This window comes from Eucalyptus grandis, chromosome 2 (genome assembly GCF_016545825.1).
Source record: "Eucalyptus grandis isolate ANBG69807.140 chromosome 2, ASM1654582v1, whole genome shotgun sequence".
NCBI lineage: Eukaryota > Viridiplantae > Streptophyta > Magnoliopsida > Myrtales > Myrtaceae > Eucalyptus > Eucalyptus grandis.
Window position 1 is genome coordinate 10935632 of NC_052613.1, and position 27826 is coordinate 10963457.

Below are 27826 nucleotides of genomic sequence, written 5' to 3' on the forward strand. Positions count from 1 at the left end.
GTGACGTCAGCCCGCGCACGTGCGCGGCACGTGCCGTCGGTTCTCCCGAACCGGCCGACCGGTTTGACCGGTCATCCTGGTCCGACCGGTATGTCCGATCCGACGACCGACGACCGTTGATCGTTGACCACCGTTGATCGTTGACCGACGACCGTTGACCAAAAAAAAAAAAAAAGGAAGGAAAAGAATGTGTTTCTTTTTCAATTAAGTCTATGTGGATTATAATGTGATCCCTTATTTGTTCTGCATTTGTTGCAGGAACAATGCCTCCTCTGAGATTGCGCACACCTATTCGCGCAATTACCGATGAACAAAAGGATAGGCTGTCTAAGTTGATAGCTGAGCTGACTGATCATCGATGGGAGAGTAGTGACTTAATTGATCACGTCCTTGAAGTCAACGAGAAGATTCAATAGGTCATATGGAATGGTCGTCCTATGCCACAGTCAGAGATGGTGCGATTTTTCATAAACACTCTTCCACCTGAATGGCAAGATGTGTTGAATCGCATATGGGATGTCAACGGAGCTGCTTCCTATAAGAAAATTGTGATGGATTTTGTAAATGAATATTACTGTATTGTTACAAGGGAAAAGATCAAGAAATTGAACAAAAGAGGATCTTTCCTAGTTCGTGTGCTGGCTTGGTGTTAGATGTATTTGTTGTTTTTCTTAGTTAAGTGTGCTTTTGTGGACATCTTATGTATTGTATACTACCTAATTGTGTTAATTGAAAGCATTATTGTTTTATTGGATGTCTATTATATGTTGCTTTCTGTTATTGCTGGTTCTTTGTGGGTAATTAGTCTGTGGGTAGTTTTATAATTTTTGTAGCTTCATAGAATTGATTTTGCATAAGACAATTATATTGATGATAGTTTTAAGTTAGGATTTTGGAGGATGATTGGAAACATAGTGACCTTTTGATTCGAATCCTTACTTGAAATTATTCATTAATATGATGGGTCTATGTAATAGGCATTAATAATTCGTGCATATTTGTCTGATTTGTTCAGATCAATGGCTTCAGCCACAAAGAGCATAATTGCTGAGCTGAACAAAGGTGAAATGCTCAATGGTGACAACTATGAGATATGGCACACAAAAATCCAATATGTCTTTGGAAGAGCAAAATGCACTTGAGGCTCTTAACCCGACCATGGTAGAACTGAAGAAGGAAATACTGCACAAAGACAAAAGAGATAAGGAAGTTTTTACTGCATGGAAACGAAAGAACTCTCTTGCTCGCATCACGTTGCCGAGCGGCATGGAAACCGACGTTATGCGAGAGTTTCGGCGTTTTGACAATGCCAAGGAAATGTGGGAGGCATTGGCAGCTAGATTTGGTCATACTTGGTGACTAGGCGAGGCAGCTCACTGCATCGGGTTTGACTCTTATAAGAAGCCTCATGGTCGGACCATGAAGCAACATCTTAGAAAGATGTCAAACATGATAACTGAGCCGAAAGATGCTGGCCATGTCCTCACGGATGAGCAGCAAGTGCAAGCAGGTGATTCGTTCCTTGCCTCGAGTTGGGAGCATATGAAGGTGCACCCGACTCGTAATGAAAATATCAAAACCTTTGAGGATGCAATGCGTCATCTTGAGCTGGAAGAGGACCGCCCGTTGGCGGCTGCCGGATGCTGAACTCTATCATGCTAGTTCTAGCTCACATGGAGCTTCGAGCTCCAAGCGCAAACGCCCTAACTGGTTTGATAAAGGGAAAGGCAAGGAAGAAGGTCATTCAGGAAAGAAACCCAAGTTTAACCAATATGAAAGAGGAAAGCGTCCTCGCATGAAGAAGCTTGCAAGGGTGAAATGCTACAACTGTGACAAAAAGGGTCACTATGCTCGCGACTGTCGTGAGCCAAAGAAGGTATGCACCCCTTGTACTTTTCAGAACTTTACTTATGTGTCGAGTTCTGTGTTCTTAATCGAGTCTAATCCTTTGTGGACTGTGGATTCGGGAGCGACGGACCATGTAGCGAAGGATAGAGGATCCTTCGTGGAATTCCGACAGTACCAACCGGAACTAAGTGGATCTATGTGGGAAACAACTCCGTGAGCTGAAGTGAAAGAAATTGGCACATGCCAACTGAATATGCGTGGTGGACACACTTTGTTCCTTCATGATGTGCTGTATGCTCCGGAGATTCGTCGGAATTTAGTGTCTGTTTTAGTGTTGGTTAGACTAGGTTTTAATATGAACTTCTGTAATAGAGGTGTGAATTTGTTTTTGGATACAAATTACTATGGTTGTGGTTATTTTCTGGATGGTTTTATTGTATTATATTGATTATGTTAATGCTAATGTTTGTTATTCCCTTCTCACGTCTCCTAATAAATATGATAATGATGTGAATGTGTGGCATGCTAGACTTGGTCACATTGGCCAACAGCGTATGAATAGACTAGCAAAAGAGGGCTTGTTGGGCAATATTGAAAAAGTCGATTTGTCCATATGTAAGCATTGCCTAGAAGGGAAAACGACGAGGAAACCATTTGGAAAAGGAAAAAGAGCTGAATTTCCTCTGCATTTAATTCATTCTGATATCTGTGGTCCAATGAATGTGAAATAAAGGCATGGGGCTGTTTATTTCATCACTTTTATTGATGATTATACTCGATTCGGATATGTCTATTTGATTTCTCACAAATCTGAATCAATAAGTTGTTTTAAAAGGTTTATGAACTTGGTAGAGAATCAATTAGACAAGAAAATAAAAGCATTGAGATCCGATCGAGGTCGAGAATATTTATCTAATGAGTTCAGAAAATTATGTGATGAAAAAGGAATAGAAAGACAGTTGTCTATTCCATATACTCCTCAACAAAATGGTGTTGTGGAGAGAAGAAACAGAACCCTACTGGAAATGGTTAGGTCCATGATGGCGCATGCTAACTTACCTATTACCTTTTGGAGTGATGCGTTGTTAATTGCTGCCTACATACTTAACCGTGTGCCTTCCAAATCAGTTACTTCCACTCCATATGAGTTATGGACAGGTAGAAAATCGGACTTGAGTTTTCTTAAGCCATGGGGTTGTGCCGCCTATACACATGAGTCCTCTCACAAATTTAGGAAATTGGGTCCCAGAGGAAAGAAGAGTATTTTCATAAGGTACTCTGAACACTCGAAAGGATATGTGTTCATAGGTGAGCAAGAAAGTGGAAGTATAACTGAGTTTGAATTACGAGATGTCACATTCTTAGAGGATGAATTTCCTAAGAAGGGCGAAATAGGGGAAGATTGTTCCCTATTTGAGACCTTGGATCAGGATAATGATGTTAGTGGAGTTCGTCCAAGTGGGAGTAATATGAGAAGTGATGAATTAAATTCAACTCATTCTCAATTGCAACCACATGATGAGACGACACCATCATTACCTAATCCAAGTGGGAGCATGATGGGGGATGATGTGCAAAGTGTACAATCTCCCATACGGCGAACAAGTCGCCAAAGTATTCCCCGTCGACGTTTTGACATTGAAGGGGAAACTTTTATGATTGCTCCACAAGATGAGGATGAGCCAAGAAATATTAATGAGGCTCTGAATTGCCCTAGTAAGGAAAAATGGATTAATGCAATGGAAGAGGAAATGGAGTCAATGAAATCAAACCAAGTCTGGGAACTGGTTAATCTTCCAAAAGGACGCAGAGCTATTGGGAACAAGTGGGTTCTCAAAATAAAGCGAAAGGCTGATGGCTCGATTGAAAGGCATAAGGCTCGCATTGTGGCGAAGGGGTATAATCAACAGGAAGGAATTGATTATGAGGATATATTTTCTCCTGTAGTGAGATTTACCTCGATTCGCATTATTCTGGCAATAGTGACTAGTCTGGATCTTGAGTTACATCAAATGGATGTAAAGACTGCTTTCCTCAATGGAGAATTAGAGGAAGAAATATATATGGAACAACCTCGCTGGTTTCATAGTGAAAGGCCAAGAAGAAAAGTATGTCGACTTTTGAGGTCGATATATGGTCTTAAGCATCATCAAGACAATGATATATACGTTTTCATAATGCCATAATGGCATATGATTTTCCAATGATTGATGATGATCATTGTGTATATATCAAAAGATCCAAAGATCAATTTGTGATCATATCATTATATGTTGATGATATACTAATTGCCTAAGCAATATGGAGTTTGTTAAGACTTGTCAAGAGTTGGTTGTCTTCCAACTTTGAGATGAAGGACATGGGTGAGGCTGCATACATTCTTGGAGTTAAGATTTCAAGAGATCGTTCGAAAAGATCATTGTCTCTTTCACAAGAAAACTATATAAATAAGGTTCTTGAACGATTTCGTATGCAAGATTGTAAACCTATAGACACTCCTATTGCAAAAGGTGAAGGATTGAGCCATAGACTGTGTCCAAGGACTCCACAAGAGAAGGAACAAATGAAACATGTTCCTTATGCAAGTGCTGTTGGGAGCTTAACGTACGCTATGATGTGTACAAGACCCGACATATGTTTTGCAGTTGGAATGGTGAGTAGATACCAATCCAATCCAGGTCCATCACATTGGAAGGCCGTTAAGAGAGTACTGAGGTATCTGAAGGAACTGCTGATTACAAGTTGAATTATCAAGGAAAGGATCTCGCGACTTGAAGGCTATTCGAGATGCCGATTGGGGAGGAGATTTAGATGAAAGGAAATCTACCTCGGATTTGCTTTCTTGCGAGCAATGGCGCCATATCATGGAGTAGTAAGAAGCAAATGTGCATAGCCTTATCCACGATGGAAGCTGAGTTCGTGGCATTATCAGCAAGTACAAGAAGCGCTTTGGCTTAAGAGATTCTTGGATCATTTAGGTGTTATTGAGAAAGCTGCAAATCAATTATTGGTTAACTGTGATAGCCAAGCAGCTATAGCATACACCAAAGATCCAAAGTATCATGGCAAGACCAAACATATAGATACAAAGTATAACTTTGTAAAAGATATGGTTGCACGAAAGGATGTGAACTTACAGTACATATCTACGCATAGAATGGTAGCAGATCCTATGACAAAGCCAATACCTAGAGATGTGTTTTGTGGTCATGTAAAATCTCTAGGATTGCGTAGAATCTGATGTACTGGATTGTAATTTCCTTGAGTTGTTCACATTTATGAACTAGTGTTGTTTCATTATTAATGCCTATGAATCTTTGTTTGATCTTTATACATCTTAATACTCAGTGTATTATTTTAAGTTGAGGAAGTATGTCGGACAGATAAAAGGTTAGCCCACTCACACGAGTAATCGCCTCTATTTACTGTGTGATAAATAGAGATGAAACTGTTTTTAAGCTTATTATCTAAGTGATAATCGAGAGCTCAAGCTTAAAATACGAATGTCGCCTTAACTGAGTATTAAGATGAAAACATAATACTTACTATGTCCAAAAGTAAAATACACCACATGTTTTACTTTATCTGTCTAAGATGCTAGATGTGAGTTCTGATGAATTTTGTAAATGAGTAGATACGTGAACTCAAGTTAGACATTGAGTATGTCTGAACTATCATCTATACGGTATTGAAAGGTGTAGACATACGCTCCATGGGAAAGGAGTTAATACCGTAATACGTATTTCATACTACGTATGCATGAGCCGACCAAGAAAGAGTGGCAAAAAGTTTTGATCTCAACTTTTATGACGTGTGAGACTCTTGAGGAAAAGAGTTCCTCAATTTAAGTGCCCTCATGACTTTTACTTATTCTCAAGGTTTCTATTTAGTGTTTGCTATCTTAGGATGTTGCCAATGGTCATGAGTTGATTCGATCTAATGGGACATTTTTAGAAAAGCAAGCTGAACTGAAATTGAGAGTTTGAATGAAAGAGGAAGATCGATTTTGGAAAATCACATTGTAGTTTTTGTATTCACTGGTCGACCAATTATGATTGTCTTTGTGATAACTGTAATTGTGAATATAATATATATATCATGTTTGAAAGAGATTAAGAGAGATATAAATGTGATCGATCGATCTAGGGTACTGCATACTAAGTCTACTCGGAGTGTAACGCCCATTATGAGCTGCTATATATTCCTAACAGATGTATAGCAACGAACTCTCAAAGTATGCTGGTCGCACGGATTATTCACCAGTATGAATGTTGAAAAGAGGTAAAGATAATTCTGTTCGGCCCACCATGTGCGAGTGGGAGATGAAGGCTTTATTAGGCTTAAGGACCGTCCGCCCAAGTTGGGCTGAGAAAGCCCGGCCCACGGGAATAGGGCCCGTGGAAGGAGATAGGTATAAAAGGGAGGAGAGAGAGAGAAAAACACACTGTTTTGTTCAAAAGGAAAAGACGTACGTTTCTCTCAACTCTCTCTCTCTCTCTGTCGTTTTCTCCAAAAAGCAAAACAGTGAAGCACGAAGGCCAATTTGCTTCACCGGATCGAACAGGACCAAGTTTCTCTTCCTCTAACGGCATCGGTGTTTAATCTGTGGCTAAAAGGTACGCTCGAATCCGTGGTGTGCTTTAGGATCGGTGATACGTGTTGTTTTTCCCGCTCGTCTTCCGCATCGATTTAGGGGTTCGATTTAATGTCGAATCCGGTTTTTCTGGGATCGCCATTCCCAACAGAGCTTGAACGCGCGGTAATTTTGTGCCGTGAATTTATATCCGAGTGAGTTATTTATTTATACATACTTTGGATTTTTTATTAAATTTAGGTATGAGAAATACTTGAGCGTGTGAGTGATTGTAAACTCAGATTCTCCGATTATAATGGATTATTTGTTGCTGGCTCTCCCCGTGAATATAGGTATCGATACTCGGATCAAACACATAAATTTCTGATATTTTTATTATTTATTATTTATTATTTATTTTCTTGGTGGTTTCGCATTGACGTAAATTGCAAGATCTTGTTGTTTCCGTATATTATATCCCAACACCAACCATGGTCAACCTTAGATATAGTGTCACCCATGGCCAACGACACCGCCTGCATTGGTCACGAGTCTCGAGGAGAGTGACAATTGACACAAACCGCGGGCTAACCAATGGGCAATGCCCGGGGGCGATGGCCTAAGGATGAGAATTGATCCGGACTTATGAATACATACACATTGACATATAAGACTTGATCATTATAGCGACAGGTTTTTTTAAACCGTCAAAACATTGCCGTCCTTTCTCACTCAAACCAATCTGCAGAAGATGGATTTCCCTGCTAAATGGACTCCCTTTAGTATTACCCTTTGAACATAATAATGGCTGAACCTCACACGAGTTACAGGCCATAAAATCATATAGCCAGGAGCAGCAACACAATTCCTACTCTGAAATATGTTGACCAAAACTGGAAAGAACCAACCAAAAACGAATTTTCTCACTAGCAAGCCTTGCGCACTTCACAAGGAGAGAGTTGTTCCCAGCAAGAGAGAACTGCAATGTACAGGTTCTCTGCCTACCAAGCAAAAGATTGACGATGCTGGTAGCGCTACAGGGCCTAGGATAGAGGTTGGCGGTGACCGAAGATGGAGAGAGAAAAAAAAATTGAGGGATTGAGGTTTGAAAAATAAAATGAATTTGCAAATAATAGTGAAACCACATCATTTACCTCTTACTTTGTTGACTTTATTTTACCAGCAAATCACGTCGGATCGTTTATTTTAATTAATGACACGTTGGATTTTCCGACCACTCAAATTATCGATGGCGCTAATGTGAACGTAATATGAAAGTTTTGGCGTTTGTAATGTCATATTCCTTATTTAATACGTACATATATTACAAAGCAAACCCCCTAGCATTAAATTCCATTGACATTTTTAGCTGCAAAACAAAGCCCAAGGAACTTCTTACATGAAAAATCATGCTTGATCAATCTCAATTTTACGAGCTTGCAGTGTCTTCATTCTCAAAAAGGACCTGAATCTCTTCCAAGCTCTTGCCTTTGGTCTCGGGCAAGAAGAAATAAAAGAACACGGTCGCCAACCCCATGATTCCTGCAAACACAAAGAACATGCCCCCGAACGTTATCGCCCTCGAAATGCTCAAAAACGACATCGCCACTGCACCGCTCACCACCCGGTTCAGCGCTATGGCGAGGCTCGTGCCCTGGGCCCGCAGCCTCGTTGGGAATATCTCAGACGAGTAGACCCAAGTGATGGGCCCGAGCCCTATCGAAAAGAACGAGACGTCCGCGCAGACAGCCACCACGCACAGTGCAATGGCCCACGCCGGCTTGCTCCCGGATCTCTCAATGATCTTCGAGCCCAGGCCCAGGCCCGCCAAGGAGACCGCCATTCCAACCGAGCCCAACATTAAGAGAGGCCTCCTCCCAAAATGGTCCAAGTAAAGAGCCGAAGCAAAGGCAAAGAATGTCTTGGCTAGTCCCATGATGATAGTGACCCCTAATAGCTGTTGCTTATTGCTAATCCCGGCATCCTGGAAGACTTCCGGACTGAAGTACACGACCGCGTCGTTCCCTGACGCCTGCATGAAGAAGTTAAGTCCGATGGCCGCTATGAGAATCCGGCGGACAGGCCTCACAGGCCTCCAGAGGAGCTCCTTCCAAACACCCTGCCCCCACCTTCGGGCCGAAGCACGGCCAGTGGAACCATCTACCACTATGTTGGTCTTCATCTGACTGAGCCTCAATTCAGCTTCTGCTTCATCTTCTGACGTCTTGATCAGCACCCTCTTTGCTTCTTCGAATCTGCCCTCCATGACCAGCCACCTTGGTGACTCTGGCATCGTCATCACTCCTGCCCCGATTGCGATCGCCGGCACTCCTGCTAACCCGAGCATGAGCCTCCAACTTATATCAACTGGTAGGCCTGACAAGGCATAGTTGGATACATACCCAAGTAAAATCCCCACATTGATAAAGACTTCAGGCAACGAAGACATGAATCCCCGGGTCATCGCTGGAGAGATCTCAGCAGCGTAGACTGGGGCGGTCATGAGGGCATACCCGACACCAATCCCCGCGACCACCCTCCCAGCCATTAGGAACGTGAAGGATGGAGCAAGGCCCATCAGAAGTGCACCAATTAGGAACATGGAGGCTGCAAGGACTATCGTGTATCGCCGGCCGATCCAATCAGAGGTCCAGCCGCAGGCAAGAGATCCAATCAGCGAGACCACATTGAGCGAACCCACCAAGATCTCAATCTGGATTGGTGTGATCATGAGGCTCTCTCTGATGAATAGCACCGCCCCACTCATCACCCCAATATCTGTACACATTTATATACACAAAAATTCAGCATCAAGTTCAACCATGGCTTTGCTTTCCATCAAACAGGTGGAAGACCAATCTAAATACACCAATTAATACTACCATGGACCTATTTTCTCTCTTCTTGGGACAGGATCAAGACATTATGTACATACAGAAAGTAATATAATGGAAAAAGTTTGTGCTAAGAACTCACCATAGCCCAGCAAAATAGAGTTGGTGGAGGCCAAGATGGCACCGCCCAGAGCATATCTGTTCAGGCGAGGCTTCCGGCGACCACCGCCTTCCACTGCCACTCTACGTTCTTGGAGCCGGACTGTTTTCTTTGGGCTTGCGAGATCCTCTTCAGAAAAAACAGGGTCTGACTCGGGAACAAGCGGATCATACAAGTGTTTGAGTGAGTCCTGCATGAGTGGCGGTTGAAATGAGCGAAGAGTTAAGCTTGGGTTGTTTCTGGGAATACTGCGGGTTTTCAAGAAGAGGGCGTGTGGAGAACATGATCACAGGAGAGAGAATAGGTCTTACCTTTTTATCCATTAATTATTTTGTCCTGATCCTCCTTAAGTTTTGTCCATTTGGATTGTGTCCAAACTCACGGCGTATCATGACGAAATAGTGTTGCGGGATTCAAAGAAATAACATATGTTTGAGGACTAGGAAATGGTCTAGACAAGTGCGCAAGAAGACAAACCACAAAAGATTAGGAAAGTGTTTATGTCTTCCCTCGTTCAAGCAGTGTGTAAAAAGAATCAAATTAGTATATCTTTTTGAAGGGATAATTCAAGGGGTCAATTGTAGAGGTCTGGCAACTGGAGATTCGAGGATACACCTTACAAGAGATCATGAACGGTGGGTGACATTTCGACAAATAATCTTTAGTTTCTGAGTTGAAAATCATCAAATGCCTCATTCTCTCGAATGTTTCGTATGTTTAGTCCTCTAAAACCACCTGAGCATGGACGCTCCTTTATATGCAGAGGGCAAGAGAATAGTCACAATTGCACGTCTATCAATGAAGAGTAATGAACTGTTCAAAGGGTCTCAAGAGGATACAAGAAATGATTCACCACCCATCAATCACAAAAAAGGTACTTAATTTGATAGTTAGTGTACGTCACAATGACATAGTGCGACAACCCAATTCAAAATGAGTGATCTTTAGATTAAAACCCTATGCAAAATGACATGCATACCATGAATAATGTGATTAGGTAGTTGCTATATGACTGACAAATAAATCACTTTTCTATCAATTATGCATAAGAGAAGATTAATCAAGTTTGGAATATTTTGGACTTTAAATTGACTATAAAGTGATAGATAATACATAATCATTAGCTCCACCATATATACAATCATTAAGTGAACAGCTAGGCAAATTTATAAAATGTAATCATCAATAATTGATGTCATTGCTCGATTTATGGAGATCCAATCGCTTTGCAATTGGAATATGCCCTCTCATGGAGACACCAAGCACACGGAAGTTGCAAAGTCAAATGCAAAGTTTTGACCATCAAAAGAGTCATCAGTCCGGTCTATATTTCAAAGATGCAATGCATCCAGTATAAGAGAAAATAGGCCCTTGAAATGGTGAGTAGATATCAATGTACTTTGCTTAGTCTATAAAATGGTAAATAATAGAAGTCTGAAAAATTTATATTCCCAACTTTCTAATTCTAAGTGGGTTTTAACTTTTATCTAGTTAATGTCCGCACCTAACATTGCATTGGTAGCATTTTTTCACACAAAATACTTTACATCTTTAACACGGTATGACAATCCGATCATATTACTAATCTAATATGTAGTTTTAATTATTTAACATTTGAATTTCGTGAAGTACTTTTTTTTTATTATATCGAGTTGCTTTTGGAAAGGTTTTTTTTTTTTTTGGACACGCGACGCATCCGAGGAGCGTTCTAGGGAATAAAATACCTTCTCGAAAGGTCAGATATATGGTCCTTGAATCGAGGTGCATCATGCGTCTCACCTAGAAAGAGGTGATCATCCTTCCTGTTTTTGCTTTTTGGAGGAGAAAAGCCACTTTGCCTCTGAAAAAGCAAGGTGGGCATGTGGGCAACACACGCCTCTTGAACAGCACCAACTGGTTGATGGTGATAAGCATGGATTGCGATGCGGACCCAACACGACAATAAACTCCACGTTTTGTCGATTTTTTTAAATGTCCTTTCACCTCTCGGAACACCAAGATGGACTAGGCAACCGGTCTGAGTCGCCATCATGGCGACTCTTGCATGCAAATAGGGTTCCTCAGAGCCGTGCAAGGGGCTGTCTAGATGCTTCGTAGAAACTATTATCTTATGATTTCTTGAGGGAGGAATCTTGGCATGTTCACACTTGGGTGGAGTAAAAGAAGGAAGTTTGCCAAAGTTTCAAGATTTGTTTGATGGGAGAGTAGCCATTGACAAAGATTTGTTTCTGTATTCGTGATAGGAAAAATGGGGGCAGAGGGATAAACCCCGGAAGGAAAAAGTTTAGATACAAATCAGATTAAAGCTCTGTTATTAAACGTCAAAGACACTTTCTGCTTCCCCCCTCCCCCAAGTACAAATTGCAGGAAAGAACAACAAGATGAGACTATTATGGAGTGATATCGATAGTTACCTAAAATAAAAACGCAAATTTGGAAGTGTTGTATACGGTTAATAATGTCAATTGGACCGAGTCGGATAGGAAGTGAGAGGATAAGCGAGCAATCCTCACGAGATCGGGTGCCACGTGCCAAGTGATAGGCGTAGAGGACCATTAGGCTGCATTAGGTTGAATTTTGGAAGATGCAAAGTCATTTCCCCAAAGATCCTTGGCTCAAGGTGTATTTGCTTTGATTTTTTGTTTGAATTTTTGCCAAGTGGTCATAAAGTTAAAAAGTAGAATGAAAAACAAAGGGAGCAACTCTCCATTGTTTGAAGGGCTCGGGCGAGGGCTCGTAGGGCCACCGTGAGCCCAGGAGAGGATTCGAAGGTCACACTCCCTAGGCGCAGCAACGCCAAGGTCACACGACCGCAAGTGGTTGCTTCATGCCATGACGCTCGAAAAAAGTCAGCCGTTGCACGATCCCAACACTCGCCTTGACGCTCGACTGTCGACTCTTGACCATTGGCAAGTCGACCATCATCGACGCTCAAACTTCAGATCGCATCTAACAGTCACAACCGAGGGAGACATTAGAGATGATGAACCAGGCAAAAACCCAGGCACCGCAACCTTTGGTAGAGACCCAAGCGCAGAAAGCTCATCGGAGAAGAACAGTCATGAGCATGGGCAAGACAAGAATATGAAAATACAAGTTGAGGCAACTTTGAAAGAAAAAAAGTTTATCAACCTTGGAAGCTACCTTCGGAAAATGTTAAAAGCATAGTTGAGGATTTATCTTGAACTTTTAGCTTTACCAATGTTGGCATTTCTCCAAAGTGGTACAAAAAAACATATTACTCAAACATTCTAGCTTTTCTTCAAGAGACTTTAGAGGGCTCGAAATCCATTGGGAGGGTTGTTAGGGAAATCCCTTATGATGTTTTGAAGATGACAAAATAAATCAAAGGCTACTAACATGTTTGATGGTTGAGTAATAGACCATGCAGATAATAGAACATGTAAAGGATATTATCAAAGTCTCAAGACTACTGGACTCGAGACTCAAAGTCAAGATTGCCGGACTCAAGACTCAAAGTCTGAAGACCGCAAGACTTTAGTGTCAAAGTCTGTTCTACATCGAAATCTGCTCTCTCGACTAATTACATACGAACGTGAAAGATGAACCAGGAAGACGGACTCTATCTTTGAAGATGAACCGAAGACCGAATCTATGCTGAAGGCTGAGGCCGAACCGGGTCTGAGACCCAGTTGTAAAGTCTAGAGACTCATATTGTAAAGTCTAAAGACCCGGGTTGTAAAGTCTCAAGACTCATATCGTAAAGTCTCAAGACTCGGACTTTACATCCAGTTTCGATGAATCGTAACTCAAGCCCAATCATACAACGGCTAGTGATCTGGTTTGGATTCCACATCAAGATTGATTTGATTGAAGACAAGATCTTTCTATATGAAGAAGCTTTACTTATGGAAACCAAGATTTCGTTTGTATGGGCGATCGGAATCAATTTGGGATTTTACCTTTGTCACTCAACGGCTACCAAATCTTCTAAAATACAGAGCTGTCCAATGGGTATATTGGAAGACGATTCTCCGGGATGCTGTCCAACGGTAGTTTGGAAGTGGAGGATATTTAAGGAGATCATGGACCGATGAGCAAGTAAGAGACGGAGCGTAGAATTTATAATTCCAAAGTCTAAGCGACTTTAGATCATATACTTGTCTCTTGAGAGCTTAAACGTTTGTAATCGTGAGAGAAATACCAAGAGAGTGACTTAGTGAGATAGTGTGATCTACTACTAAGTGTGTGCACTCGAAGTTGTAATCTCTTGTTGATTGCATAGTGGAATCCAGCCAAGAAGGCTGTTATCGTGGGAGAGTGGACGTAGGCTTGGATTAAGCCGAACCACTATAAATCTCGTGTTCTTATTCTCTTCCCTAACTCCTTTATTTTGTTCATACTAGCACTCTCAAGGGTAAACCAAACGCATCCCCGGTGAGTCCATAAGTAATTTCTCACATCGAGGGAAGGTTATTAATGTTGCATGTGAGCAATAAGAATAAGCTCAACGAAGTAGAGAGACTATGATAATAAGGTGAGCATAGTTGCAAGGTAGAACGTGGAACTGGAGAACCGAACCGGTGTGGATCTATTACAAGTTTCAGGATATGCATGGTAAGTTTAAGATCCTAATAAATGAGGAACTTGTTCCGATAGTAGTTTCCAGATAGAACCTAGATGGAACCTAAAACAGCTCATCTCCTATTTACAAGTACATTTTTGTCATTTAAACATGAATTGATTTGTTGAAGTCAAAACAAAGTTATGGACTATCAACAACTAGATATAGCCACCGAGTCCTCATTTAATTGTGGCACACTTAAAATGGTCTAGAAAACTAGGTAACTTCAATACTTCTTTTGGGTCAACATTAAATTTTTTTTTAAAAACAATGACGACGATGACGATGACAACAACAATGACAACAAATTAGGTTTAACTAAAAATGAAACAATAGCAACAAACAGCTCACCTCTATATGATAGGATGAGCAATTGTCTTTAGCATACTCAATGCCAAATCATAGGTGAGTGGTGTTATGCTCTTGGAAGTAGTTAGAGGGACAAGACGTACTTGTAGGCAATATGCAAGCTTAGAGGAGCTCTCAATGGAAAAATCGCTCCCAAAAGTCCTTAAATGAATTGAGGAGGACATACAATGAGAGAGTTACCATGAGATATGAACATGATCTTGTTACGTGGGAATCCATAATCGATGTGCCATGAGGCACATCAAACAAATAATAGATTGCAACATATCACGACAACATGAACTCAGTATAAGTTATTGTGCCGCAAGGATGCTAATTGACATGAAACCCGAAGGGCTAGGGGACTGGTCAGACCTTGTTTAACAGGCCTCGTTCCAATTCTATCGAAACTCTCCGTGACATCCTAATAAGACTTGCCTTTGACTAGTTACCACCTGGCTATAGCCAGTTATATGGGCCACCGTTCTTGTCCCTTTTCTAGCCCATTTTATCGTAAAACCACCCTAACTTGGGCCTTAAATCACGAAATTGGGCTTGAGCACATCTTCTGGTCGATTTTGCTTAATTCATGTAGTCAATGAACCCAACATTGTCCGAAATGCTCTTTCTTGCTCAGTAGCCCATGTGACTTGATTACCCAAATTGGTCTATGTGACTGACGAAGAACAGATCGCCGCTTTGGTTCGTGGAAATGGAGTCATATCATTCGCAAAGCAATTTGGTTTGGTTAGCCACTTTTGTTTTAGGATTTGAAACGGCAGGATTTGACCTCAAAGAGCAATAGGGGTAACTAACTACTTCTTAACCTGTGAAACAGTTGCTTAATTTTCGAGCTACTAATTAGCAGGCTCTGAGTATATGCTAATGAGATTACGTATTTGAAAGGTCTAAATCACAAGGCAAGGGAGAGGACCACATGCACGTAAGATTTACAGCAAACACCATAAAAGCATAAAAGTCCGTGCAATGGATTAAAAACAACATAGAACAAAGAGAATGGGTTCAACATCGGGCATTTAGAACCATAAAAGTTTGTGTGATCGATTAAAAACGTACCGTTAGTGACGCTAATCAATAACTCGTGAAATAATACTTATGTAGGTGCAATTGGCATTATTTCTCCACACGTCATTGTAAACACAATGCATTGAGCATGCGATGAAGTGAAACACTATGGTGATAAAATCTTATGATGCATTTATTACACGGAAAACTCAATAATAAATGAAAATGCTTTTTGGAAATATAGCTAGTTTTTCGTTGTTTAGTAATATATGATTGAAAACATTATCTAATTTCTGGATCTAGTTGGAAAATGATTTCAACGTCATGATTTTATCTCAAATAAAAAATAAAAAATTTGATTTCTTTTTTAAAAAATCGAATTTTTATTTATTTTTTCTCTTTTCTTTATCACCCTGGCATCTCCTATGCCGCCAGCTTCTTCTGGGTCCACTTAGGCCAATTCTCTTTCGTCTTGGTCCACCAAATTGAGGGAGCAGATGGCGGCGGCGGCAGCTGCTGGGGTGCTGACTCTGGTGCTGAAATACTGTCTAGATATGAAGAACAGGAGAATGCTGCTTCGCTCCGCATCCCCTAGCATTTCTCTCGGTTCTAGCATGTGCCATTTTACATTTGAACAAGTGCAGGCGTTCACCGGCGGCTTCTCAGAGGCAAGTCTACTCGGACAAGGTGGTTTTGGGCGCGTGTACCGCGGAGTCCTTTCCAACGGGGAAGATGTAGCAGTGAAGCGACTGGAGGTGGGGAGCCAGCAGGGAGAGCGTGAGTTCCTCACTGAGGCTGAAATTGTAAGCCGCATTCATCACAAGCATGTGGTGACTTTGGTTGGATACTGTGCAACCAGACTCGAGCGCATCCTCGTGTATGAGTATGTGCCTAACAGGTCCTTGGAGTCACACTTACGTGGTTAGTTTGGATTTTCAGTACCAATTCATGCTGCGAGCTTTTATGTTGCCCCCTCTTTCTTTATCAGTCTTATTTTGGCGTCCGATTCAGCATTTGGGGTTATTTGAAAAAAGAAAGGGAACACTAATCAGTGAAGTCGGCGCCTTTTGCGTTTAATGGAAAGGATTCTGATGGAAAGTGATCGTTGCAGGAGGTGGGCAACCGACCCTGGCTTGGGAGGCCAGAATGAGAGTTGCTGTTGGCTCTGCCAAAGGATTGGCATATCTTCACGAGGATTGTAAGTTTCAGATGTAGTTTTGCCTTTTATCTTTATTGGATTTATAGCTGATTAAAACTGTGAATCCCAGAGCTTTGCTCTTATATACATGAGAAACGTTCGTGCAGGTCATCCTACGATCATACATCGCGATGTCAAGGCAGCCAACATACTATTGAACTTCGATTTTGAGGCGAAGGTTAAAAAAAGGAAAAAAAAGAACTTATTTGATAAATTTAAAAATGGAAAATTGATTATTTCCAACCTCCATTGCTTAACTCTCAGAGCAAGCAGATTGCTGACTACCGAATGCTCGTCTCTCTCAGATTGCAGATTTTGGGGTCGCAAAATTTGCTTCTGAATTTAATCACGGTGACTCTAGTGTGGTGGGCACCATCGGGTAAGATTTGTTGCCTTCTTATTTTGAATCAGAGGACAGGGACATGCGCTGGTTATTAATCTGTCTTAGATGTTTCTAAATGTATGTAAAATGAGGCATTGCTCGCTAGTTCACCTCGAGCTTTATTTGTTGAAGCACAGTTTTCTACGTACTCGACTAGTTCAATTATGTTGAAGCTCAGTTCATGTTCTTCCTGTAGGTATGTTGCTCCAGAATACGCCTCGATTGGGGAACTAACCCCAAACGCAGATACGTTCTCATTTGGGGTCGTCCTCTTGGAGTTGATTACCGGCCGCAGACCTGTGGGTTCGCCACTTAATTCTTCTAATGATAATCTGGCTTTTTCCGTAAGTCGTGCAATTCTCATGTTTACATCATAGCCCGGGGCTACTTTATTATGGGATTCCGAAATTGATGTTTTCAGTCGTCGAAATCGCAATATTGAAATAGAATCGTTGTCATGATTTACAGGCAAGGCCTCAACTCACACAAGCTCTGGGAGACGGAAATTTCGACTTTCTTGTCGACCCCAGGCTGCAGGACCATTATAGCCGCAGTGAAATGGCTCGAATGGTGGCCTGCGCTGCTGCTTGCACACGTGAATTCGCGGAGTGTCGACCGAAAATGAGTGTGGTAATATTTCAGCAGCCGGAGTTTGATCTTTCTTTCGTACTTGCCCACTTGCTACATCCATGACTGGTGACAGCTCTTTTTGTTCGTGGACTCATGTCTAGTTGATCTAAGATTTGTTAGGTTAGATGGAAATAGGAACTCTGATAATCAGCTTTTGAAAAATTGAGCAGGTTGCTCCAGTCCTCGAAGGGCATCAATCTGCCGCTGACCTTGATGATGGGATCGGAGCCGGGCCGAGTAACCTCGACCTCGAATACGGCGACGGCCATTACGGGGAACCAACAGGTGAATATGGCTTGTATCCATCTGGCTCGAGTAGCGCGGGTCCTAGCGGCCAAACACCCCTAGATCTGGAGATGGGAAGGATGGTGGCCTTCAATAGTTTCTAAACCTCCTTGTTTTTACTCTTCAACGTAGATGGCAAGATAGGTTCGGGACCTGCCAAAATTAACCGGTGTACTTTGCTGTAGTCGACAATAAGTTGTACCATTTGGTAGCATTATCGTGCACCGACCTTATTCTAATTGAAGTCAATCGACGCCGCCAATGTCTTCTACCGTGAGCTGAACTGGGATGTTAGGGTTCGTTCATTTTGTGCAATGGCAAATTAAATTTAACACTAAGGGTGATCAAGTCTAGGGTGGATAGGTTTCAGATCTAGACCCTATACCCGATCCTGTTATAACGGGTTCATTTTTTTGAACTCTGTATTCGATCTTATTTGCACTGGACTCTATTCTAGAACCACCTTATTCTTCAAGTCCTAGAGGAACTTGTTTTGCAACTGTCTAATATCCTATATAGTTTTGAATTTTATATTAGTATGCGAGAAAATAGCGTAATCATTTTAATTTGTATTGAAACATTAAGCACATGTAATCAATAAGTACATAAACTTTTTTATTGAATGAAATTAAGAATACATAAGGCTAATTATCATAAATAAACATTACAAGGCGAAGCAAAAATCCTATGCAATTGATGGTGTGATTGTGATTGTGAGCCGGTGAGGGAGGGAAGCAAGCCAAGAAGAGGAACGAAGAAGAAGAGGCACCATGCGAGAGGAAAAAAATGTAATTCTAAAATTAGAAATCAGGGAAAAAAGATAGGATTTTGAACTTTTGAGCTTATAAAACTGATTCCCAAACCAGGTTGGTCAATTTGGTTCTCAAGTAGATATTCACTTGGAACCGGTTTCAAATTTTGGGAATTGACTTTTGAACTTATTTTCGGGGTGGGCTGATCTGATTCGGGAGTGGACTCGATTCGGTTACACACTAGTCATGAGTGAGCCATCCTTGCAACGTCAAGTGCCACGTGCCGTGTGATAGGTGCGGAGGACCTAGTGGAGCAGTATGACGTTAGAAAGGCTAAGATGGAATGAGCAGCCGAATCTAGCGGGTACTTGATGCCAAGTTGCCGGGGGAAGGTGTCAGGTTTTCTCGTCCGAAGGGTTGTCTGTCTGGAGTAGTCGGAGGGCGAGAGGCGTCCGTAGGCCACGTGCAAGCTTGGAGCTCCCAATCGCGAAAACGCTCCTAGAAGTCCTTAAATGAATGGATTGAGAGAGTCACGACAGGAAATGAAAATGGTCTTGCTACGGGGAATCCATGTTTCCGTTTAGGGCACGACATTTCGTTATGACATGAACTCGATAGACATTATCATATCAGGAGAATGCTAATAGACGTGAGACGTGCTACAAAACTAAATATAGAAGGGAAATGCTCTGTCTTTCCCAACACTTCATTCCCCAATTGTTTTTGGCTTCCGATTTCATCCCTTTTTAGCCCCTGGCTTTGCAAAACCACACTGCTTTGGGGCTTCCATCGCGAAATAGTAATGAAGAGCTTGAGCACATCCTCTGTCCGATTTTGCTTACTTTGTGTTGTTAATGAAACCCAACATGGTCCCACTGTTTCTTTTTTGCTCAATAGTCCACACGATTAAGGGTGACTTCGGCAAAACTCTGTGAAAAGGCTCCAAATTTTGAGCGGGGGGCGATTGGGTAGTTGCTTTTAGGGTGTCAACGGTTTGATTTTTTTGAAAAATCAAACCGAATCGAACCGATTAAGAAAAATTCCGCCGAACCGAATACGAACCGAACCGATAAAAATTTCGGTTCGGTTTTGGTTTTCAAATTTTTGTATTTTTTTTTCTATTGTATATATTTTTTATTTCCAAAAAATAAGCTCTTTATCGGTTTGTTGGTTCGATTTGGTTCGGTTGGATAAAAACCAAACCGATAACAAAAATTTCGGTTTTAATAAGAATCGAATCAAATGAAAACCGAACCGAAAAAACCAAATTTTCGGTTACGTTCGATTTTTGACACCCCTAGCTGCTTTGAGTTTAGGATCTGAGCTTAAAGGTGAAACCATAGCTTAATTTTGAGCTATTGACGAAGGATTACCAATTCAAAAAGTCTAAATCATAAAGGTTGATGAGGAGCACTTGCACATTAGATTCCAACAAACACTATAACTGATAAAAGCAATTTCAACACGCCATTTCTCTCTCTCACGGAAGATAAGGAGTGTAAAAATTCATGCCGCATATCACGAGAGGAATTGATCCATAGGAAAACATCGACCCATTACAGTGTTTATGCAAGTATTATTAGCTCTGCTTTTCCGTCCATCACCACAACACGATGCACCAAATGCACAATGTGAGCAAAACCCATGGTCCTTGCCAATAATAACATTAAAAGGCATTTTTGGGGAGTGGTTTAGTATCCGTTGGTAACATGTTAATACAACCGTCACAAACTAACTCTATAAGTATTGAATTGTTAATGTCATCTACTTAAATATATCAAAATTAATTTTTCCTTTTCCCTTTGGCTTTTTCTGGGGTTCTTTGCTAAAACGCCGAAACATGTATAGGCGGTGGATCGGGCTTGTCTAGGATCTCCTTTTTTATTATTATTGTTTTTGGCTTTGTCTCCGTTCAGTCAAAACAGCGAATGTCACACGTTCAATTAGGCGAGAGAGTACAATAATAACATGGCGAACTGCAACTTTGTTGTGGAAAACGAGCGATCAAATAATAAAATAATAAAATAAATTGTATATCAGATTTGCATAGTTCGATTGTAGTAACATATGTCCACGTGAAGAGCAATGGTGAAATTCAAGCGCTATAATGAAGATTACACATTAGAGTTAGTCAAATACTCTAAGTATTTCCCAAACTCCAATTATACCCAATAATTCACGCAATATTTAGCTCCATGATTCCTTGCGCAATATTTTCTCAATCTCATAAAATAATTATACACAAATCTTAACACAACATTTAATCAGCTTGAATATTAATTTTTTTTCGATATAATTGTACGAATGAGTCAAAGATAGCCCACACTTCTCAAGCACTCTTTGGGCGCTTCAAGACTTCGTATCACCAATGGCGTGTGAAAGCTCCCTCAATCAGAATATATACATTGCCAACATAAGCCTACATAGGCCGACTCCAACGTGGACACGTAAATCCCATTCAAGATTCCAAATTTGGTCAATGGTTAGCACTTTCCGTTTTAGATTTTCCTTGGACCGACTTACTTGGATTTCCTTTTCCTGCTTTTCTGAACAAAATTCGGACTTCTTCGATCAACAACGATCCAAGTCCAAATATGGACTTTCCTAATTGAGGCACGTTCAATTACCCAAAATTAATATAAGCCACAATTCATACATATTTATTTCATGTAAGATTTTGTTCAACGAACTCAAATTTGAGACATATTATAACATTCTCCATCTTGATTTGATGTTTGAGCTAAGTCACAATCTCTTTGCTAAAATTTCAAACTTTGTTGCTATTTTTCCACAGTCTCAATGGGCTCAACTGCCATGGATAATTTTTTCTTCAAAAAGCCACTCAACCTATAGGATTTTCCAAGCCCAAGCCACGCCTGAACTTTGCCAGAACCAAGGATCTCATCATAAGACCAATTCCACATACACTTTTAATTGCCTCACAAAAATTTTCCGATAATATAGCTTCCTTAATCATAAATAAAGCAAAATCATTATTGCATTCATATCTGTCTAGAGATCAAATACACATCTTATCAATATCAATAGTTACAGCAACCGTTGGCTCTATATGCTCCACCTCGCTACAAGCACCATCTATGTTAATTACTTCGTTAGTACTCATACTCGCTATCTCATGAGTTTCTGATTGCAACTCCACCTCAAGTTGATTACCTTTCACATTTTTATGAGCATTGCCAATAACAGTTTTAGTCAGAAGCATTGGGGATTTGTCAAACGTAACTGCTCTATTGATAAAAGATGAATTTAATTTTGAACACCACAACCGATAGCCACGCTCACCTTATGCATAGCCTACGAATATGCACTTTTGTGCTTTCTTATCGAATGTACCATCACTAACTTAAATATAGCATGGGTAACTAAATATTTTAAGAATAAAATAATCAGCAACCTTACCTGACCACATTTCTTTGGGAGTCTAATATCTAATCGTAGTCGATGGGGATTTATTCATTAGGTGATTTGCGATACTAAGCGCATTTCCTAGAAATTTCCTAGCCATACCAGCACTAAAGAGCAATTTATGGGCTATCTCTTATAATATTTTGTTCATCAATTTTGCAATATGTTGTGGTTTATTGGCATTAGTGCAATATCTCACTATGTTTTCTTCACATAGAATTCATTTAACAGTTTCGAGCAAAAGTCCATGTTATTGTCAATCCGCACATTTCTAATCAATTTACTAGTCTCGTTTTTTATCAAAACTCTCAACTATATGATCCTCACAACAACATCAAACTTGTACCTAAGTACAAACACCTACATTTTCTTCGAATAGTTATTAATAACTGTTACTATAAATCTAGCACTCTTCCTCAAAAGAAATCATGACAACTTTGCAAGTTTTGTGGTTTTTTTAATAGTTGTACTGAACTGGACTTTTTTCTGTCGATCTAAATCACAACATCTACATACATTCAGTTCGTTAGCAATATAACCACATCACATATTTCTTTCACTTCAAATCTTCAAGTTTATCTTGCCAATGTGTCCCAAACGTATATATCACAATTTAAACTCTTGAATAGATGCATCCGACATCTTCAGGACAATATTTGTCATCATCTCACCTTAAAATTCATATAGGCCACGTGATTGATTCCTTTCATTATTATCAAAGCATCTCGAATAATTTTCAAAATTTCACATTCTAAAATATATTTATACCTAGCTAAATCTAGAGCACTCAAGGAAATCAAGTTCTTCATCAACTCTGGAACATGTCTTACTCCAGTCAACGTCTTCATGATACCATCATGCATTCTGATTCTAACATTATCAACACCCACAATATCACATTTAGTGTTGTTCCCCAACTGCACTTACTATTATCCATGCATTGATAAGTAGTAAACTAGTTATTATTTGGTGTAGCATGAAAAAAATAACTAAAATCCATAATCCGTCCATCAAACGACAAATTATTAATGATTGAAAAGGCAAAATCAGCATTATTCAGATTACCATTAGCTATAGCTTTAATGTCACATGCAAAATCAACTATATTTTCCTTATGCTTCGCGTTCTTTGGCTTAAAGCAATTCTTTTTAAGATGCCCCATCTTATCACAGTTCTAACAGACAGCGCCACCAATCCTAGATTGACTACGTCCATTCATGTTTATTCTACTCTTGCTAACATAAGTACTAGTTCTTCCTCTATTTTCACCTACTAAAATAGCGGATACAGGTTTGCCAAATCTCTTCTACGAATGTCCTCACTCAAAATTAAATCCCGAACCTTATTAAACATCAAGCTTATTGACCCAGGATAATTACTAACAGCAATAACAATAATATTCCAACTATCAAGTAATGAGGGTAATAGAATCAAAGCACGTACCTCATCTTCAAAGTTAATCTCAATTGAGCTCAATTTACTAATAATTATATTGAATTCATTGATATGATCTGTAATCGATGCATCTCCTCTCATCTTTAGATTAAATAGACGTCACACCAAATAGGCCTTGTTGATTGCATATGACTTTTTGCACATATTTGATAGGGCTTTCATCAAATCAGCAATAATTTTCTCATTCACGATATTAAATGCGACGTTACGGGCCAACGTTAGCCGAACAACACCCATAGCTTGTCTATCCAACAATTCTCGATCCGCTTGCTTCATTGATTCTGGCTTCTCCCTAGATAGAGGCAAGTGTAGTTTCATCTGGTAGTGATAATTTTCAATCTGTATCTTCTAGAAACCAAATTTTTCCCATCAAATCTGCCGATCCTCACTTTTCCTTCTTTTGTCATCCTCAATTTGCTTCAAATTAAGACTTTGTTATAGAAAACAAGCTATCAAACAGTAAAATAGACAAGATAAGGAAAATAAATCGTACACCATATTTATGTAGTCCGGTCGTATTAACTTATGTCTACAGGGAGAGTATCGACGAATTTCACTATAGATCACGTAATACAATGAAGATTACATACTTAAGTCACTTAAACACTCTTAGTATTTCCCAAGTCCTAATTATGCTCAATAACTCATGCAGTATATAGCTCCACAGTTTCTCGCAAAATAATCCTTTAATCTCACGAAAGAATTATATACAAATCTTAACACAAGGTTTAATCGGCTTGAACACTAATTCTTTTTGGATATAATTGCACAAATAAATTCCGTTGCACAAACGACACGAAGATAGCCCACACTTCTCAAGCACTCTTTCGGCGCTTCCAGACTTCGTATCAATAATGGCGTGTGAGAGCTCCCTCAATCAGATTATACGTACCGCCAAGATAAGCCTAGAGAGGCCTACTGCAACATGGACACGTAAATTCCATACAGGATTCCAAATTTGATCAATGGTCAGCACTTTCCGTTTCAGATTCTCCTTGGACTGACTTACTTGAATTTCCTTTGCTTGCTTTTCTGAACAAAATTCGGACTTCTCCGAGTCAACAATGATCCAAGTCCAATTATGGACTTTCCCAATTGAGGCACGTTCAATTATCCGAAACTAATATAAGCTAAATGTTATCTCTGTCAAAATGCTAAAAAACGACATCGCCACCGCGCTGCTTAGCACCCGGTTCGCCGCTATGGCCTGGCTCATGCCCCAGGCCTGCAGCCTTTTCAGGAATATCTCGGACGAGTGGGACTCAAGTGATGGGCCCGAGCCCTATTGAAAAGACCGAGACGTCTGCACAGACGGCCTCCACGCACAGCATGATGGCCTACATCGGTTTGGTCCTTGATCGCTTGGGGAACTTTGAGCCCAGGCCCAGCATCTTGGAAGACATCTGGACTAAAGTACACGGCAGCGGCAGCATTCCCTGACGCCTGCATGAAGAAGTTAAGTCCAATGGCTGCTATGAGAATCCGGCGGATGCGCCTCCAGAGGACCTCCTTCCTAAGCCCTGCCCGTACCATCAGGCCAAAGCGGGCTCGTGGATCGATCAACCCCTTTGTCGGTCTTCATCTGATTTGGCCTCAAATCGGCTTCTACCTCATCTTCTGATGTCTTGATCAGCACCCTCTTTGCTTCTTCGAATCTGCCCTCCATCACCAGCCACCTCGGTGACTCTGGTATTGTCATCACGCCTGCCCCGATTGCGATTGCTGGCACTCTGGCTAGCCCAAGCATGAGCCTCCAACTTATATCAACTGGTAGGCCTTATAAGGCATAGTTGGATACATACCCAGGTAAAATCCCAACATTGATAAGGACTTCAGGCAACGAAGACAGGAATCCCAGGTCATCGCTGGAGAGATCTCGGCGGTAAAGACTGGGGCGATCATGAGGGCGTACCCAACACCGATTCCCCCGACCACCCTCCCAGCCATTAGGAACATGGAGGATGGACCAAGGCCCATCAGAAGTGCACCGATTAGGAACGTGGAGGCTGCAGGGACTATCATGTATCGCCGGCCAATCCAATCGGAGGTTTGGCCAGAGGCGAGAGATCCAACCAGCGAGACCACATTGAGCGAACCCACCAGTATCTCAACCTGGGTTGGGGTGATCACGAGGCTCTCTCTGATGAATAGCACCGGGCCACTCATCATTGTCTCTAAGGGCTTAGGCAAGGCTCGTAGGTTTCCAAGACCCATGCTGCGCCTACCTAGGCGCAGCAACGCCAGGGTCACACGACTCCAAGTGGTTGCCTGATGCGAGACGCTTGACAAAAGTCAGCCATTGCGCGATCCCAGGAGTCGCCTTGACGCTCGACAGTTGACTCTTGACCGTCGACAACGCTCGACCATCGTCGACGCTCTACCTTCAGATCTCATCTAACAGTCGCGAGCGAGGGTGACATCGGAGATGATGAACCGAGCAAAAACCCAGGCGTCGCGACCTTTGGCAGAAACCCAAGCCCAAAAGCTCAGAACTTCAACGATTGGAGAAGAAGAACAATCACGAGCAAGGGCAAGCCAATAATATGAAAGTACTAGTTGAGGCAACTTTGGATGAAAAAAAGCGAATCAACCTTGGAAGCTGCCTTCCGAAAATGCTGCGAGCCCGAAGCAAGTGATGACTTATCTTGAGCTTTTAACTTTATTGATGTTGGCATTTCTTCAAAGTGGTACAAAAATATATTATTCAAACATCCTAGCTTTTTTTCAAGAGACTTTAGAGGGCTCAAAATCCATTGGCTATTAGCATGATCGTAGCGGCCTTCATTCCAAGACTTGTCTCTTTTGAAATGCCACAAGAGATCAATTGCTACAAGAAGAAAGAGCATACAAAGGGGTTCGCAATGACCGGGCCCTAGCCACTGTTTATCAAAAACACAAATCTCCACAAAATCATAAGACCATGTATGGGGGCTTACGCCTACCTAGTGTGGGAAGGTCGAGGAGTTTGTATGTAATTCTCATGTCGAGGGAAGGTTATCAGTGTTACACGTGAGTAACAAGAATAAGTTGAACAAAGTAGAGAGGCGATAATAGTAGGAATGAGTATGGTTTTATTGTGGAACTTTGAACTAGAGAATTAGACTGGTGTGGGTTTGTTCTAGATTCTAGGATATACAAGATAGGTTTCAAGTTCTAATAAATTGGGAATTAGAGAACTTATTCCAACGGATAAATTCTAGATTTTAAGTAGAACCTAAATAGAACTTGAAACCACTCACCTCCTATTCACAAGTACCCTTTTGCTACTTAAACCTGAATTGATTTGCTGAAGCCAAAGTAAAGCTATGGACTATCAACAACCGGATATAGCCATCGAATCCTTAAAGGGTATAGAAAATTAGGTAAATTTTAGGGTGAGCAAGTTCTAGGGTAAAATCTGAAACTTGAGAACCGGATTGATAGGAACCTGTAGGTTCCAGGTTTCAAGGTATAAAGGGTATATTATAAGTTCCAAAAAATAATAAATCTATTTAACGAGTAGGTTCTAAGTTCTTAATTGGGTAGATTCTAGCTATGCAAGAGGCATCTAGATCCTTCATAAAGCTATTATCATATTGATTTATTGAGGGAGGAACCTTTGGCTTGTTCACACTTGTGTGGAGAAAAAAAGGAAGTTTGTCAAAGTTTCGAGATCTGTTTAGTGTTTAGTGGGAGAGTAGCCATCGATAGAGATTTGTTCCTGTGTTCGGATAGAAAAAAGGGATAGATCTTGGAAGGAACAAGTTTAGGTAAAAATCAGATTTAAGCTCTGTTAATTAACGTCAAAAGACCCTTTCCGCCTCCCCCCCGGTACAAATTACCGGAAATAAAATACAAGACGAGACTATAACCGAACGAGATTAATGGATTTGCAAATAAAAAGCGAATAAGCTCAATTGGACCGAGTCAGAAAGGAAGTGTGAAGATAAGGGAGCAATCCCTGCAAACTCGGGCGCCACATGCCACGTGATAGGTCTGAAGGAGCTAAGCCGTGTTTAATTGACTTTCGCAACAGTCATCACTTTTTATCTTCCTTTCAAAATATTTCAAAATACTCCCAAAATAATAAAAAAAATAATCTAAAAATAAAAACTTAACCATCCCCCAAGTTAATAACATGTTAATAGTGCTGTCAAAAGGGAACTTCCAAAAATGGGGAAAAAAAGTCAAAAAGAACTATAAACTATACTCGTTACAACATATTTACTTTAAATTTTAATTGTGACATAAAAATTCTAAAATTTATATTTGTGTAATATATTTACTTTAGATTATTTTTTATAATGCCAAAAATCTTATTATTTTACTTATATGATATATTTAA

The 27826-nt window shown here is 40.7% G+C and overlaps 2 protein-coding genes and 1 pseudogene across 2 annotated transcripts; 1 reads left to right on the top strand and 2 right to left on the bottom strand.

Annotated features, from left to right (window-relative positions):
- Nucleotides 1–7699: 7699 nt before the first annotated feature.
- On the bottom strand, nt 7700–9709 carry LOC104438059 (polyol transporter 5). Its single transcript, XM_039306148.1, has 2 exons — nt 9398–9709; nt 7700–9199 (listed from the first exon to the last, which is right to left on the bottom strand). The coding sequence occupies exons 1-2, from the start codon at nt 9609–9611 to the stop codon at nt 7851–7853; spliced, it is 1563 nt and encodes a 520-aa protein (XP_039162082.1). The 5' UTR covers nt 9612–9709; the 3' UTR covers nt 7700–7850.
- Nucleotides 9710–15900: 6191 nt separating this feature from the next.
- On the top strand, nt 15901–18040 carry LOC108958812 (proline-rich receptor-like protein kinase PERK1). The gene is made up of 7 exons (XM_039307880.1): nt 15901–16295; nt 16486–16572; nt 16680–16750; nt 16878–16951; nt 17151–17298; nt 17423–17584; nt 17755–18040. The coding sequence occupies exons 1-7, from the start codon at nt 15929–15931 to the stop codon at nt 17971–17973; spliced, it is 1128 nt and encodes a 375-aa protein (XP_039163814.1). The 5' UTR covers nt 15901–15928; the 3' UTR covers nt 17974–18040.
- A 6152-nt stretch (nt 18041–24192) lies between these two features.
- Nucleotides 24193–26129, bottom strand: LOC104438278 (annotated as a pseudogene).
- Nucleotides 26130–27826: the final 1697 nt, after the last annotated feature.

What these genes read in the sequence shown, in the direction of transcription:
- LOC104438059 (XM_039306148.1), bottom strand. Translation starts at nt 9,611, where the DNA reads ATGCAGGACTCACTCAAACACTTGTATGATCCGCTTGTTCCCGAGTCA. An exon ending in CTCTATTTTGCTGGGCTATG is followed by an intron (nt 9,200 to 9,397) that starts GTGAGTTCTTAG and finishes AAATGTGTACAG; the next exon opens with ATATTGGGGTGATGAGTGGG.
- LOC108958812 (XM_039307880.1), top strand. Translation starts at nt 15,929, where the DNA reads ATGAAGAACAGGAGAATGCTGCTTCGCTCCGCATCCCCTAGCATTTCT. An exon ending in CTTGGAGTCACACTTACGTG is followed by an intron (nt 16,296 to 16,485) that starts GTTAGTTTGGAT and finishes TGATCGTTGCAG; the next exon opens with GAGGTGGGCAACCGACCCTG. An exon ending in ATGATAATCTGGCTTTTTCC is followed by an intron (nt 17,299 to 17,422) that starts GTAAGTCGTGCA and finishes CATGATTTACAG; the next exon opens with GCAAGGCCTCAACTCACACA.